Raw genomic sequence first — 17,338 nt, 5'->3', positions numbered from 1 at the left:
AACGATATCCGGTGGCTAAGCAAGGGTCGTGTGCTGGAGAGAGTTTGTGAATTACAAAAAGAACTATGTACATTTTTAAGTAGCATCCAAAGTCAGAAAGCAGATAATTTTTTGAGGTTTTTGAACGACAGCAAAAAGATGGGATACGTGAGTTTTTTGTGCGATATCATGTCTCATCTAAATCAGCTTAATTTGCAATTGCAAGGCAAGAACCACACTATTGCAGAGATGCACGGAGCTGTTGAAGCTTTCCGTTTAAAACTGACTCTTTTTGAACGGGATCTTCAAGGAAGAAAGCTACACTTTCCACATTTGCAACAGCATTGTGAGAAATACCATATGCGAGAGGACCCGCTAATGCGCGACTTCGTCACAAGACTGGCAGATAATTTCAAGGAGCGATTTGGGAGCTTTAACTTGTCGAGTGAACTCCTTCTCTTCCTAAGACATCCATTCTCAGTTCCGGCAGATGGACAGTGGACTGTTGAGGCGAAAAGCCTGATTCCATCTTTAGATGAAGCATCTTTGCAGCTGGAGATTTTGGAAATGTCAAAGTCTGATTTACTCAGAGAGCAACACAAGGCGTCTAATTTGAATGACTTTTGGAGCAAATTTGTTTCTCAAGATAAATCCAAGAACAGCAGGGAAAGCGAAGAGAAGAGATCCAGTGTGGAGATGAACAGAAAGTCTTGATATGGATGGGAAACATGATCAAGATTTTTTTGATTCTGCAACAATGTTTTTGAGCAATACAAAGTTATGTTTATTGTAATATATTGTTACTGTTTGAAACTGAGAAAATAGAACTAATAAAAAAACTAAATACATTTATATTGTGATTTTGTTTTAAACAAATAAACAACAGTAAAATAAATAATAATAGCAGTTATATCCAACTGGGCTAAATTGATTAAATATTTAATTATTTTCAAAAAAGATATATTGTTCGGACCTCCGTTTGGAAAAAAAATATAAAGACCCTAACCTCTTGGAACTTTGATTGAATACCCCTGATGTAGAATGTATATCGTTTGGATTCATGATAAAGGATGTGGATAGATTTTGTTTATATGCTGTAAGGCAGAGTTCCTCAATAGGCGGCATTGCAGTTATCAAATTATAGTTGGTGGCCCTTGTCTTGCTATTGTTAGTAGAATTTGGCCCGTGGTGAAAACTAATTGAGGAACCCTGCTGTAAGGTTTCATGAGTCACACATATTAGCATTGTGGCTAATGCAACGTTGTTTACTGTGCTGTGTTTACTGTTTAGCTGTGGGTCCGTTCGCTTACATAAGTGTCATTATCTGTACAACACAAAAGGTTACTGATGAGCCTCCGAGAGCTGAAATGTAGATGTGCATCTATGCAGAAAGACCAATCACAACAGACTGGGGTGGCCGACCAATCGGAGCACAGTGGGCTTGTGAAAGGGAGAGGTTTAGAGATCCTTGAGAAATGAGGTGATGTTAAATACATATTTTGAGAATATTGGATTTATTTAAACCTGTTGTTGGGGACTCCAATACAATATCAGGACACTTACAAATCCAACACAATGGGGATTTTAAAGAATGTCAAAGCGTTTTTTTACTCGAGTGGCCAAAAGCGATAAAATGTTTTGACGTCTACTCTCAATCACCTGAAACGTTGTTTGTCCAGCACCTGGTTTCGTTTGGCCAATCAGAATCAAGATAACAGCTAACAGCATCTTCTTTGGTCCTTGGGCGAACCAGAATTCACGTGTTCTCAACGTCATGTTTGCGCCTGTGAAAAGCATTGAAGAAAGGGACGTACGCAAAGTGTCTGTCAAAGAGAAAATGGCGTTGATATTTATTATTCAGGTCACCCGTGTGATGGAACGGCACTCTCCATCTAAGTGAGTGACGTGAAGGCACTTTGATGCGATTGATATTCGTCTGAAGTTTCAGTCGCAGAAGCTGTAGTTATGATATTTAATCATTATTTTAGAGACCAATCAATTGACTTCATAATACATTAATATGTCGTCAGGATCCGCGCGGATTACTTTTGTATTGTTTGTATCTGCACTTTGATCTTTCTTTTTTATGAAAAGGACAAAAAACTTTTTGAGCTCTTATAACTTGCACTCTGCACATTATCTCTCTTAATATCTCTCTTAACATCAGTCCTGCACTTTATTTTCTCAATCCTGCATTTTTTGTTTTAAAATTGAAACATCAGACGTGCAAACACTTTTCTTCTGATGGACAAGCATCCAATTTATATAAGGAAAGACTTATGAAGATGCATCCCTCAGAAAGCATAGACAAATGAAGAGCATTTTAGATGTTTAATTACGACTGAGCATTGGGATCGCGAGATGTATTTATATTTGATGAAAATCTCAAATTCGACCAAAATCCATGTTTCCTGTAGCTCAAAATGATTGTCATGTGATTAGCTGCTGATTGTCATGTGATTAGCATTTGACTGAACAAAGCCACATCACATTCTTTGCCTTTTGTCAGTAGAGGTTTGAATTCGATTACCATTATCATGTCAATGATTCAATTCAATATGATATCACGATGTGTTGCATCCTCGATTTACAGTATTACTGCACATGTGAGTCTCCCTCATACTTTGACTGTTGCACCGCATTACTATTAAGCTCCCGAGGCATGTGTGCTTCTTTGATAACGTGAGGTGGGGACGCAATGTGGTGTCTTTTACTGTACATGTCGAGGCATCTTGAACAGTTTTCAACAGCGGTCCAAGTTCAGAAACATACGAAAATGCACTTCATTTACATTCATCTCACCTCAGAGAAAGAGAAACGCCTGTGCTGATCCTGCTGGTCAAGCAGCATTTTCAGTAACAAGACATAATAAAATCAAAATACAAAAAACTGCAACATACGACATTTTATTGATTTGTTTATGCCTGGAGGCAGAATCGTTCAGATCATCAACGCAATGCATGATAAAAATGATCATATTTAACAGCCCTTGTTATCACATACAGAAGTGTCTGGAAAGCAGTTATGGGTGTGATCATTGATTCTGTCTTCATGAATGTGTGCAGATTGATGGACGTGTGTGCCACACTGAGAACAGAGCAAGAGACTAAAGTGACTCTGGTGTTTGAACATGTGGATCAGGACCTCAGGACGTATCTGGAGAAAGCTCCTGCGCCTGGACTGCCCATCAGCCAGATCAGAGTAAGATCAGTGAACATCCATCTGAACGCAGCAGACGTGTTTCAGTGTGAGTTATGGTCTCCTGATGTTGTGTCACGCAGGACTTGATGCAGCAGCTGTTGTGTGGTTTAGCGTTTCTACACTCGCATCGAGTTCTTCATCGAGACCTGAAGCCAGAGAACATCCTGGTGACCAGCAGAGGGCAGGTGAAACTGGCAGACTTTGGTTTGGCACGAATCTACAGCTGTCACATGGCGCTCACCCCAGTGGTAAAAACACAACAAATGGATTATAAACAAATACATTCTCCAGCAGTATTTGTAATGTCATTTTTATATCAAAATAACTTTATCGCAGGTGGATGCCTTTGTCATTTCTCATCCATCACGGTACACACGGAGCACATCTTAAGATTGACTCATTTAAGTTTTTCTCTTCAGGTTGTGACGTTGTGGTACCGCTCACCTGAAGTTTTGCTTCAGGCCTCTTATGCCACACCTGTAGACATCTGGAGCACTGGATGCATCTTTGCTGAGATGTTTCGACGCAAGTGAGTAGAAGACACATTTTATAAGTGACATTGGATGCCCGTTTTTTTCGATTTGGTATGAATCTTTAGGGTCTTCATGAAATGTCTTTAACATACTTTGCATAAAATGCTTGTGGAAAACAACACGCAAAAAAACCTCTGTTCACAGTGACCGGTCTCTTTAAATAATAATGGGCTAACGCTCACCCTGGTCACTCTTCGCATTGAAGGATGGGATTTGCTTCACGTGACCAGCATGTATGAATCTGGCCTTTAAAAAATTGCATGCAAGGTCCGGAAGGTGATCATGAACTTATTTTAGGTGTCATTGCCAACTGGCATCAGTGGTCTATTTAATTAGATGTAAAATAACAAGTGAACCAGTAATAAATCATAAAATATATTATTTTTAGTATAACAGCTGAATATAATATTTGATTTTTAAATAAAATCTGCATATTTGTTTTAATAAATATTACGCTCTCTTGGTGATAGGCTGCTTTAAAAGAGATATATCATTCAAACTAAAAGGAATAAACCCTAAATAAAAATGAATAATAACTGTACTGTTTGTACTGTATGGCTTCATGTATTAAAAAAGCACAAGCAATTGCATGAATTAGAGCATTTTTTATTACTATTCCTAAAGTATATATTTTTGTTGGGCCTATTTATCAGATTCTGAAAGTTCTGGACTGTATAATTGACAGAAATCCCAAATTGTGTCATCATGTCCAAGTTTTGACTGAAAATGCCATATCCATAGAATTACTCACATACCCACAAAATTACAAATTAAAAAAAATGTGTAAAAAAAAACAGACTTTCTGAACCTGCCATTCTCAGCATTGAAAGCCAGTGCGCATGGCATGGTACGACATTTTTAAATGCATAAATTACAAAGGGGCCCCGCCTCCACTGCTGCGGAAGGGCCACCGCAGTTTAAGATATGCCACTGACTTTTATTAGATCATTTTATACCACAAACTGTCAATATAGGCCTACTTTGTGTTTTGTACGTTTCGTTTTGTATGCTTTCACTCCACACACATACAGGATATAATATTAGTGCGTTGTTATTATTTTATTATAAACATAATTAGCGTGATGTGAAATTGAGAATAAAAATGAACTTAATTTAAATAAATAAATATTCAAATTCGTATATGATTTTAATGAAATATGCTAATCCCTCATTTTGATATTTACTGCATACCAAAGAAATGCGACCTTATTGCGTATAATGAGAACGTCACTTAAAAATGGTGCAACATAAACATTTACATTTAGTCATTTAGCTGACGCTTTTATTCAAAGCGACTTACAAATGAGGTGAACAATAGAAGCAATAGGAACAACATAAGGACAACAAAAACTACAAGTGCAATAGAACTGGTCTCATATAGGCTACTAGGGGTGTGTCATATCATACTGTCAACGATAACACCAGTATAGATTTTTACAAGATTAAAAAGTGTCATATCGCAAATCTCACGATATCAGTGATATAGCAACGCGATGATGTAAGACGCATTTACGTTCCTAGCGCACACAACAACACCTGTCTGAGAGGAACAACAGCATGATGTCAGTCTCCGAGGAAGATTTAGTGCCTAAAAAGGAAGCTACTTCAATAGTATGAAAGTGGTTTGGTTACAAGAGGACAGACCTCCAACAAAGCACAATATTTTGCAAAAATTTGCAAGAAAAATGTAACTGCTGACAGTATGTAATGAGCGGCCCATAATTAAACATAATTAAGTTTTTTTCTGAGACTTCTGAGGAGGAGTCAAGTCGCAGTCGGACGCTCCTGCTTACTTCTCCGCGCTTACTCTGTCGCTTTTATACTTTTATATTTTATCTCCTTTTATCACCTAATTTTAACTTCGGCACAGTGCTCAAACGTATTACTACAAAAATCAGAATAATCTTATTTGACCAGCCTCCAACTGAAAGCTTACATTCCGGGGAAGAGAAAACACAACTGTCTACACTCATAAGGATAAGAGAAAATGCCTTCTCTGGAATCTACTTGCTGCATAAACTGCCACAAACTTTTACAAAGGATTGCAGTTCTTGAAACAAAGTTACTTGTGGGACCACCAATCCAGACGGAACACAAATCAGAGCTCCGTCATGGACGCCCTCAGCACACAGCCGGTGAGTCCCATGAATCTAGTACTCCTCGACCGGCCTTTCTGAGTGTAGAGAAACAAGCCGATCGACTTACAAATAGATGGCATAAACAGGGAGCGAGACCTAAAGGCACTCGAGACATCAGACTGTCACGAGTATCACATATTACCGCAGCAGCATCCTCTACCCCAAATACGGCTACAAGGATTGCAAACACTGGTCTCCGAACACCGCCCATACATCTTGAGAACAGATTTGAAGTACTATTCAATGAGGAATCCCCAAATTTGATGAATGTGTCTGAACACAGACTAAATCAGCCAGCAGCTAACTCTGATTTTAACAGGCGCTCAAGGTCGAACAGACAGCGGCACTCAGCTCAAAGCGCAGCTGAGCCCAGGACTCTGATAGTGGGTGACTCCATAATCAGAAACATTAGTAGCAGGGATACAACTACGTGCTGCCGTCAACAAGCAACAACTTCTGATGTAAACAGGGAACTTCAGAACATTCTGATGAAACATAAGACTGTAAATCGACTCATCATTCATGTGGGGAAAAATTATATTCATAAAGAACAGTCAGAACTTCTTAAGAAGGACTTCAATGAACTCATTGAAACACTGAATGTGCAAACATTCATCAGTGGACCACTCCCAGCAAGAGGAACAAACAGGTTTTCACGTTTGCTTGGGCTTAATACATGGCTGCAAAAAACCTGCAATATAAAAGGAGTGAACTTCATTGACAACTTCAATATTTTCTGGAGTCAGAGGCAACTGTTTCAACAAAATGGCCACCAGCTAAACAAACTGGGTTCAAGAGTGCTTAAGGACAATATCTTCTTCTCCCTCAGTCATCCTTCTGCCAATCCACTCAACCAGAATGGCACACACACACCCGAACACAGTGTGAATGACCACATGTCTTCACCTCAGCACCTGGTTGGACATGCGTCTGACACGTCACACAATGATAACACCACTCAGTTCATGTACACCATCTCAGCTGAGCCCTGCCCACCGAGCTCCACACAGACAGACTGTGACATATTAGAACTGCTCCAAGATTCAGCACCCAAGGACGACTTCCTGGAAAACAGCCAGGGAAACCAGGACAGCGTATTACAGCCTCTGATAACACCAGAGATACAGCCCCTCTCACCAGACACGTTATCTCTCTGCCCAGCATCTCCACTTCTGTGCTTCTCAGAGAAAATGGAAAAACTGGTGTTTGCTGGAAGCCCCCAAATATCGACCAAAAAACGACAAGCCCCACGGCCACCAAAGCCTGCGGACCCAGCTCGCCCTCGCCCTCCTCCTGTGAGAGCTCTTCGGCCTCTACCACAACGCCAGGGCCCATACCCTCCTCCATCTCCTCGAGGTCAACCAAAAACAACTAATAGCAGCTCTAAGTGATGTGTCGGGTCCCCGCTATGATAACAGTAACTTTATCAAATGTTTACAGAACAAGCGGGAATCCAGTGTGCCTGTATCTTTTTCTATTGCTGTGCTATCACACGACAGAAAGTCTAAGGCCTTCAATAGTCGTAGATCAAACCAGACTAATCTGGTGCCCATTGCACGTCAAACCAAGATTGCTATGGGGGCAAAAAGCAAGACTGTTAAGTTAGCACTTTTAAACATCTGCTCACTTAAAAACAAATCACTTCTAGTCAACGACTTAATAACCACATACAACTTGGATTTTATGTTTCTAAATGAAACCTGGCTAGAAGACAGCTGCAGTGCAACAGTCCTCAATGAAGCATCTCCTCCTAACTTTACTTTTATGAGTGTCTGCAGGTCAGTTAGGAGAGGTGGGGGAGTAGCTGCTCTTTTTAAAGATGTCTATCAATGTAAGCAAATATCATTTGGAAATTACACGTCTTTTGAATATCTGGGTATTGTGTTAAAAGGTGCTCCTCACATTTTACTAATCACTATTTACAGGCCTCCAAAATACTCTTCATCCTTTGCTGAGGACTTTATAGAACTGTTATCAACAATTTCCTCAGAGTTTGACTGTTTCCCTATTGCCGGAGATTTTAACATGCACATAGATAATGCAGAAAACAATATGGCAAAAGAAATCAAAACTGTTTTAAAAACATTTGACCTGACTCAGCATGTACATGGACCCACACACAATCGTGGACACACTCTAGATTTACTTATCAGTAAGGGTCTAAACATTTCATCTATTGTTATTAAGGATGTAGCACTATCTGATCATTTCTGTATTTTCTTTGATATATTGATCTCTCCTGCCATTGAAGTTAGATCTGTGTCTGTCAAGAAGAGATGCTTAAATGAGAACACTAGTGTACTATTTATGAAGGCCATATCTTTAACACCAAGCATATCTGCTGACTCTGTTGATTCTCTCCTTGATTCTTTTAACTCGAAGGTTAAAAGTGTAATTGATGATATTGCCCCTGTGAAAGTCAGGAAGAGTGGTAGACAAAAAGCACCTTGGAGAAACTCAACAGCGGTGCAAAATATGAAAAGACAATGCAGAAAAGCAGAGCGCTTGTGGCGGAAGACAAAACTTGTAGTCCATTATAACATCTACAAAGACACCATCCATGCTTTCTATATGGAACTAGGCAAAGCTAGGCAGACTTTCTTCTCAAATATTATAAACAGCAACTTAAACAACACCGGACTCTTTTCGCTCTTTCCCCAAGCCAGATTCCCAGTGAAATGCTCTCAGACGGCAAGTGCAGTGAGTTTGCATCTTTCTTCTCTGATAAAATCAATAATATTAGAAAGGTGATCAGCACATCCTTGAGTAGCGCTGGGGTCGGGCAGATCACACCACAACCTGAGAAAGTAGTTACAATGTCTGATTTTGAAGAAATTGATGGCAAAAATTTGGAAGAAACCGTTCAACACCTAAAAACATCAACCTGCGCCCTTGACGCACTTCCCACATCTTTTTTCAAAAGTGTGTTAAACTGTTTAGAAGCAGATCTCCTAGATGTGGTAAATGCATCGCTTCTCTCTGGAAGTTTCCCAAACTCCCTGAAAACTGCTGTTGTCAAACCCCTCCTGAAAAAGAGCAATCTGGATAAGACCATATTAAACAACTATAGACCGATCTCAAATCTTCCCTTAATAGGTAAGATCATTGAAAAAGTTGTCTTCAACCAGCTGAACAAATTCTTAAGCTCAAATGGATACTTTGACAATTTTCAATCTGGGTTCCGCCCGCATCACAGCACAGAGACAGCGCTCATTAAGATAGTAAACGACATTCGCTTACGTACTGATTCAGGCAAATTATCCGTGCTGGTCCTACTCGACCTTTTGACACGGTCGATCACAACATACTTATAGACAGGCTGGAAAACTGGGTGGGGCTTTCTGGGATAGTCCTAAAATGGTTCAGGTCATACCTAGAAGCAAGAGGTTATTATGTGAGTATAGGTGACCATAAGTCTGAGTGGACATCCATGACATGCGGAGTCCCCCAAGGCTCAATTCTTGCGCCTTTCCTATTCAACCTGTACATGCTCCCAATGAGCCAAATAATGAGAAATAACCAAATTGCTTACCACAGCTATGCAGACGACACACAGATATACTTAGCCCTATCGCCTAACGATTACAGCCCCATTGACTCCCTGCTCAAATGCATTGATGAAATAAATAGTTGGATGTGCCAAAACTTTCTTCAGTTAAACAAAGACAAAACTGAAGTCATTGCGTTTGGAAATAAAGATGAAGTTCTCAAGGTGAACGCGTACCTTCACTCTAAAGGTCAAACAACAAAAAATCAATTCAGGAATCTCGGTGTGTCTCTAGAGTCAGACCTTAGCTTCAGTAGTCATGTCAAAGCAATAACTAAATCAGCATACTATCATCTGAAAAATATTGCAAGAATTAGATGCTTTGTTTCCAGTCAAGACTTAGAGAAACTAGTGCATGCTTTCATCACCAGCAGGGTGGATTATTGTAATGGACTCCTTACTGGCCTCCCCAAAAAGACCATAAGACAGATGCAGCTCATACAGAACGCTGCGGCAAGGATTCTGAGCAGAACCAGAAAATATGATCATATCACACCAGTCCTCAGGTCTTTACACTGGCTACCAGTTACATATAGGATAGATTTTAAAGTTTTATTACTGGTATATAAATCGTTCAATGGCCTAGGACCTCAATACATTGCAGACATGCTCAATGAATACAGACCCAAAAGAACACTCAGGTCATTAGGATCACATCAGCTAGAAATACCAAGGGTTCTCTCCAAGCAAGGAGAGTCTGCATTTAGCTATTATGCGAGCCGCAGCTGGAACCAGCTTCCAGAAGAGATCAGATGTGCTCCCACAGTAGCCACATTCAAATCCAGACTCAAAACACATCTGTTTAACTTTGCATTTGATTAATGTGCCACTGTGCCTCTGACTGTTTGTGCTGTACTTTATTTTATTTATTATCTATTATAATCTATATTTTATTTTATTTTTATTCTTAACTGGTTAATTTTTATTTTTCTTATTTCTTCTAAACTATGTTATTTTATTTTTTATTCTTAACTGGTTACTTTTATTTTTCTTATTTCTTAACTGTTTTATCAAATGGATATTTTTAATTTCTTCTATGTAAAGCACTTTGAATTGCCATTGTGTATGAAATGTGCTATACAAATAAACTTGCCTTGCCTTGCCTAAACAGATGACTCAACCGTGCATCGCTCAAGCACTTGCTAGTAGCACTCCATATGTCCGGAAGAGTCATTGTTAAACGGTGGATGGAAATTACTGACTGTGTCACTAGGGATGTCATGAGCCGATCGCAAAGTTTGGATCCGATCAAGGCATTTTTAACCTGATCGGGATCGGCTATTTAGCACTCTGTGACGCTGTGATAGAGAACACATGTTAGCGTCTGATTTCTTCCTTGATACAGCACTCTACCAGAGCTTTACAACAAACTTTCCTTCACAACTCCTTGCTCCTTCACAACTCCTTCCTGGTGGAACATTCTTCCTAACACGGTCCGGTCAACCACATCTCTCACAACCTTCAAAAAAGTACTTAAAACCCACCTCTTCTGTGATTTCTTGAGAGACATGAAAAAAATAGAAGGTGAAGTAGAGTAGTAGAAAACCAACAGACCCAACAGTCATGACATGCATGCTGCTAATTCTGGCAAAGCCAATGATCAGCTCCAGGGTGATCAAAGGAAGTCTGATAATACCTGTGAGTACTGTAACAATTAGTATATGCCTATGTGAAGCCAAGCTATCGGCAAGAAAACCCAGCAAGTCCCATTGTGGAAAAAACAACATTTTCTGAAGAGGTTACAATATGCCTAAGAACACATTGACTGGCCTTAAGAGAAATCTTTCAATATTTGTTTGTGGACTGATGAAAGCAGCAGACAGTCCTGTGTCAGACAACCCTCAAACACTGAACTCAGGCCACAGTACACTGTGAAGACAAGCATCGTGATATGGGGATTTTTCTCATACTATGGTGTTGGGCCTATTTATCAGATTCTGAAAGTTCTGGACTGCAGGCAGGCCATTTCAACTCTTCTACTATGAAGTCATGCTGAAGCCATTCTGTTGTAATAGCTGCAGTACGTGGTTTTGCATTGTCCTGCTGAGATACACAAGGTCTTCCCTGAAATAGACGTTGTCTAAAAACTTTATATACCTTTCAGCATTCATAGTGCCTTCCTAAACATTGCAAACAATGTATACCGTATGCACTTTTATCCCTGTACCATCAGAGATGCTGGCTTTTGAACTGAATGCTGAAAACACGCATCCGTGATTTCCAACAAATCAAATTTGAACTCGTCCAACCATAGAACACTTTCCCACTTTGAAACAGTCCATTTTGATCCTCGGCCCACAGGACACGACAGTGCTGGACCATGGTCACATATGGCTTTTATTGTGCATGATTGTTGGCATCTGCAGATGGAGTGGCGGATTGTGTATACTGACAGTGGTTTCTTGAAGTATTGCTGGGCCCATTTAGTAATGTCATTGACACAATCATGCAGATAAGTGATGCAGTGTCATCTGAGGGCCCGAAGACCATGGGCATCCAGTTAAGGCCTCCGGCTAAGTGGGGAGTGACCTGGGCCTGTCTGAATGTGGATGGAAAAGTGTGGGTGAGCAGGGAGGTGTTGATGGTGTGTGTGAGTGGAAATGTCCTGAAGGAGATGGGAGGGGATCAGGTCAAGGGGACAGGTGGTGGGGTTGCTGGAGAGAAGTCTAGTGACTTCAGTGACAGTCAGTGGTATGAAAAAGGAGTTTGATGTTTGAAGTGAGGGTAGTATCTACCGAGGTCTGTGGTGCTGAGAATTGTTTGCTGATAGATAATGTTTTTAGCTGTGGTAACACTAGAGAAAGAGGAGAGTAGTGACTGGTAGTACCATAGGTCAGCAGTATTCTTGGTCTTGTGCCATTTCCTTTCAGCAGCCCTGAGTGTACTCCGTTGTTCACAGAGGATGTCTGACAGCCAAGGGTAGGAGAGGGTGGCACAAGCTGGTCTGGAGGACAGAGGACAGAGATTATCTAGACAGGATGTAAGTGTAGAGCATAAGGTGTCGGTGGCAGTGTCAGCATCTAGAGATGCAAAGTTGGCGGGAAGAGAAGATGTCACTTTAGCAGAGAGGGTTCCAGAGGAGAGAGAGCGAAGGTTCCGTCTAAAATAATCAGGTGGTGGTATTGGACCTTTAGTGCATGTACAGGGGTGCACGTTGAAAGTGATGATGAAGTGGTCAGAAATGTGAAGAGGTGCAGTTTTGTAATGTAACGAAGTACAAATACTTCGTTACTGTACTTAAGTAGAATTTTCACATATCTGTACTTCGTTATTTATTTTTCTGACAACTTTCACTTTTACTCCACTACATTTCCGAAATAAATCGTGTATTTTTACTCCGATACATACACTAACTATCTTCGTTACTCGTTACTACAAATTAGAAGAAATTTGTGTTGGTGACGTGACGTAATGCCTGTTCGAAGTCATGTCAAGCGCCAAGCACGTTACCACTGACGGGCATCTCGACTACATTTGTGAACTTTGTGAACTTGGTGGTGGTGACGAAGATAACGTTACACACCCTTGGCCGTATTTGCAAGAAATATTTTCGTACATTCGAGAGAGAATTCTTTCTACCGGATTAAGTGCCTGTTATTCGTACCGAGAGTCACTGAAATATTGGCATTCAAAAACTCCCCGTCCAACATGAAGAAGTGATGCGATGTCAGTTTAAATTAGGTAGGTTAAATACATTTTCATTCAATGAAGCCGTAATGTCAACGCTATTTAACATGAATTAGTTATCATATAAGCCTGTTCTGATATCTGGCTAACGTGATGGCCAGGCTAATGTGTGCTAGTTAACTTTTCTGATTAGCCAATGTGCAGATATTTAACAACACAAATGATTTTCCTGCGAAATAATTCCACACGAAACTCTTGAAGAGATGTCCATAATACTGAAAGTGTTAATAGCGGTTTCTGATATAGTGGCCGAATATTTCCTTCGGTAAATTAGCGTTACACCGGTGGAGGGATTTTTTTTAGAGCACATTAGGCAACTTCATATGGCAGCTTCCAGAGGAGGGTTCAGGATTACTCGTGTCTTCTAAAGCACCATGCATTTTGTTAAACTTGAGATTTGCTTTGATTTAATTACCTCAAAACTTGTTATCGGCTAATGTTATATATTGTGAATGTAGGCTTACATATTGATCAAAGTCAAAGTGCTTTTATTGCCACATAACATAGGTCAGCTAGTAATAGACAGGAGACAAACGGCCAGTTAACACAATACAGTACAGGCTACACAACACCAACAACAGCAATGATAATAGTGTTGGTCTTGCAGTTAGGAAAATATCATATAAAAAAATGCTCATGTGACTGTTATTGTTGATTCCAACCGTTCACTTTTTTTGAAATACTATTACTTTTAATACTTAAGTACAATAAATGTCGGATACTTTAAGACTTTTACTCAAGTAAAATTTTGAAGGGTGACTTTAACTTCTACCAAAGTCATTTTCTGGTAAGATACTTGTACTTTTACTCAAGTATCGCTTTTAAGTACTTTATACAAGACTGAAGAGGTGTGACTTTAATGTTGTCTGTGGTGAAGTTACGGGTGTAGATGAGATCAAGCTGGTTGAGTACTGGCTGTGGCGAGGCATGTGAGGTTGAATGAGGCGGTGAGGGTGTGGAAGTCAGAAGCATAGGGTTCGTCAAGGTGGATGTTGAAGTCCCCAAAGACTACGCCATTCTCCGGAAATGATGAGAGCAGCACATCTAACTCTTCAATGAAGTTGTGCAGAGGACCTGGGGGACGGTAAAACTATGACAATACTGAGCTGAGTAGGAGAAGTGATATGAACAGCGTGGTATTCAAATGAATGGTTGTCGCATAGGGAAGATAGTGTGGAATATTTCCAATTATTGTTGATAAGCAAACCTGTGCCTCCTCCTCTTCCAGTTTGGCGGGGAGAGTGAGAGAAGGAGTAGTTAGTAGAAAGAGCAGCAAGTGTGTCAGGACAAATCCATGTCTCTTCACCTAGAATGTGAATGTCAGACTGGCTAGCGAAAGCATGAACAAAGTCTGTCTTGTTCACAGCTGACTGGCAGTTCCAGAGACCAACAGAGAGAGTCAGAGGTGTGGAAGTGGAGGCATGAATGGGACGGCGTGAGAGTGAACACAACATGGCTTGCATCTTGGGAGAGAGCACTGTCTGCGGTGGAGTACAGGAATAAACTGGAAACACATGATGTTAGTATTCAATTAAATAAAAAACAAAAGCTGTTTTAAATATACTCAAGCTCAAATAATATTAACTAACAACAGGCAACAGTCCAGTTCAACAGTTAAAACAAGGTAGCACGATAAATAGCAGTCTAACTGTGTGTTCACATAGAGCGCGAATGAGGCGTCAAAAACGCGCTATTCGCGAGTAGTTTGACGCTTGAACATTTTGTGTTTACTCGCTTCATTCGCGTCATTCGCTTCATTCGCGCTATTCGCGCGTGAAAAACGCGTCATTCGCGCTATTCGCGTCATTCGCGAGTGAAATTCGCTTCACGAAAATGTTTTTACAATTTACCGGATTCTCCGACCTCCTCACTCACTTTCTTCCAAGCAAGATCCTTTTTATTCCTATTTTTATGAACATGTATCATATAGCTCCGGGTGTCCACACACTGAGATGAGCGTGTCCTCCATTTTTTATTTCTGCCTCTGCTCGCTACGTCGTCTACGTCACTACTCAAGCAGGCTCCTGATTGGTTAACGCGGCGCGAATTTCCGCCAAAGTTCAGATTTTTCAACTCGCGCAATTCGCGTCATTCGCTTCATTCGCGTCATTCGCGCAATTCGCGTCATTCGCGCAATTCGTGTCATTCGCGTCATTCGCGCCGCCTCATTCGCGCTATTCGCGCCGCAAGCGCGTCTATCGCGTCTTTACATTGACTTAACATGTAAATCACTCGCGCTTGACGCCTCATTCGTGCTCGGTGTGAACACACAGTTACGGACTACTGCAGGCTTCTGATGACTATTCGCTTCTACTCTTACTCGAGTATGTTTCCAATTAAAAATCTGTACTTTTATTTGTTGTTTTTTATGTTGTTTATTATAATTATGTTGTTTATTATAATTTGTTTCCAAATTGTATCCAGAGGCTGTTTGAAATAAGAGAAAGCCAGTATAAACTAAGAGGAATGCATATGTTTAAAAAAATAAGGGCAAGAACTAATACAAAAAATAGATGCATAACTGTCAAAGGGGTAAATCTATGGAATAATTTGCATAAGGATCTAAAATTGTGTAATTCACTTTATAAATTCAAGAAAATGTTTAAAAATAAGGTGGTAAATAATTATTTCATTCAATTCTTTATGTATTTATTATAGTATCTGAAATGTGTACCATGTTGTTTTTTTCTCTTGTCTTGTATTAATTAATACCTGTGGAAAAATTATGCTAAATTGATTGATAATGATGTATAAAGGGTAGGCTTAATAAGCAGAGGCTTCAGCCTACACCTTTTTAGGTTATTATGTATAGCTTTATTTTTATGAGTGATTATTTGTGAGGAGTCTGAGGACCGAAATAAAATCTTATGTTATGTTATATGTTGTTTATGTTGTTGTTTTTTCAAAAACGGTTACACTTTACAGGTATTTGGCTTTTAACATGTTTTTCAGTCCCTACAGGATTTTGCAATCACAGAATTGAACGCATAATCAAACAAACTTTTGAGACAACTCACCAAATTTAGAGATTGTGGCAGATGTTCCTGCATAATTTGAAATACAGCCAAACATAGACCGGTTTGTATGCCAGGATTGCTTAATTGTCAAACGTTTTCTAAAATGAAAATGTACCTTCCTTAGCTAGCTTTACTAACTGTACTAAAACAGGTGGGAAGTGGGCATATGTCTACAGACATATAAGGAGACTCTGTAAATGGCACAGAGGTGGGTTTTATTCAAATAGCTATGCTATGTAGAAACCGACTGCAGTTTGAAACAGCTTGCTGGATTTTTTTATCCGATGTCCTCTTTAGGTTATTTTAGTCAAACAGGATCTGATCGGGGCTGTAGTCAAGTCCACCTTTGTCTAGTCCAAGACCAGGACTACTCGACACCGAGTCAAGACTGAGTCCAAAGAGGTTCGAGTTAATGTTGAAAAAATTTAGAAGTTTCAACAAACAATCATTATTTGCTTTAATTGGGTTCTTGATTCTTGTGTTTTGATGTTAGGTTCTCATTGTCTGTTATAACAGTGTGCTAAAATACAATTTTTGAGGCAATAAAAACTTAGATCCATTGGGATCAGGTGATAATGATAATAGTCTTTGTCCAGTTACCTGAATATTTGCTCACGAGTGCATTTTGTTACAGATTTTTTTAGTATTGTGCGATACTACATTGTGAGAATAAAGCAGTGGTGTGGCTAATAAAACATTTGTCCATGGTTTTGTTTGTCAATTTTCACTAATTCCTGTGAAGGCACTTGTCAACTGAATATACCACAATGCAGGGTAGAGACATTGGATTTTCATTTGTAGTTTTATATGATGTTCTCCGTCAGCATCTCGCCATGCTCGGGGAGAGAAAGTGGCGCAAATCTAAAGAACCTACTGACCTCTGTATCAGTCTCTTCTCTGCTTTCTCTGCTGATGTCTCCTGTGCAAAAGCCCAGTACTACCACACTAAAATCGACAACTTGCCTGACTCTTCTACTCTCTTTAAACCTTATCTGCTCCTCTTTACCTGCCTGCCCCCTCATCTCCATCGGACTTAACATCTGATGATTTTGCCTCTCTCTTTGAAAAGAAAATGACCACCATCAGCAGTCTATTCTCTGCTCTGGCGCCTCTTGACCACATCCTCATTCCCCTCTTTCTCTCTCCTATCTGAAGACGACGTTTCCAAGGTCATTTCTTCTAACCAACCGACTACCTGCCCGCTAGATCCCATCCCCACTAATCTCCTCCAGGCCA

General features: G+C 40.0%; 1 protein-coding gene across 2 annotated transcripts in view; it reads left to right on the top strand.

The window, feature by feature from the left end:
• The window catches only part of cdk4 (cyclin dependent kinase 4), a 56,019-nt gene that overhangs the window by 21,751 nt on the left and 16,930 nt on the right, over window positions 1–17,338 (top strand). For both annotated transcript variants that reach the window (XM_079482611.1, XM_079482612.1), the window contains exons 3-5: window positions 3,045–3,180; window positions 3,261–3,428; window positions 3,600–3,709. In XM_079482611.1, coding sequence (XP_079338737.1) covers window positions 3,045–3,180; window positions 3,261–3,428; window positions 3,600–3,709 — 414 coding nt within the window. The remainder of the gene's footprint in view (window positions 1–3,044; window positions 3,181–3,260; window positions 3,429–3,599; window positions 3,710–17,338) is intronic.

This window comes from Barbatula barbatula, assembly GCF_947034865.1.
Source record: "Barbatula barbatula genome assembly, chromosome: 20".
Classification (NCBI taxonomy): domain Eukaryota; kingdom Metazoa; phylum Chordata; class Actinopteri; order Cypriniformes; family Nemacheilidae; genus Barbatula; species Barbatula barbatula.
Note: the sequence above shows the minus strand (reverse complement) of the source record. Positions and strands in the feature narration are given on the sequence as shown.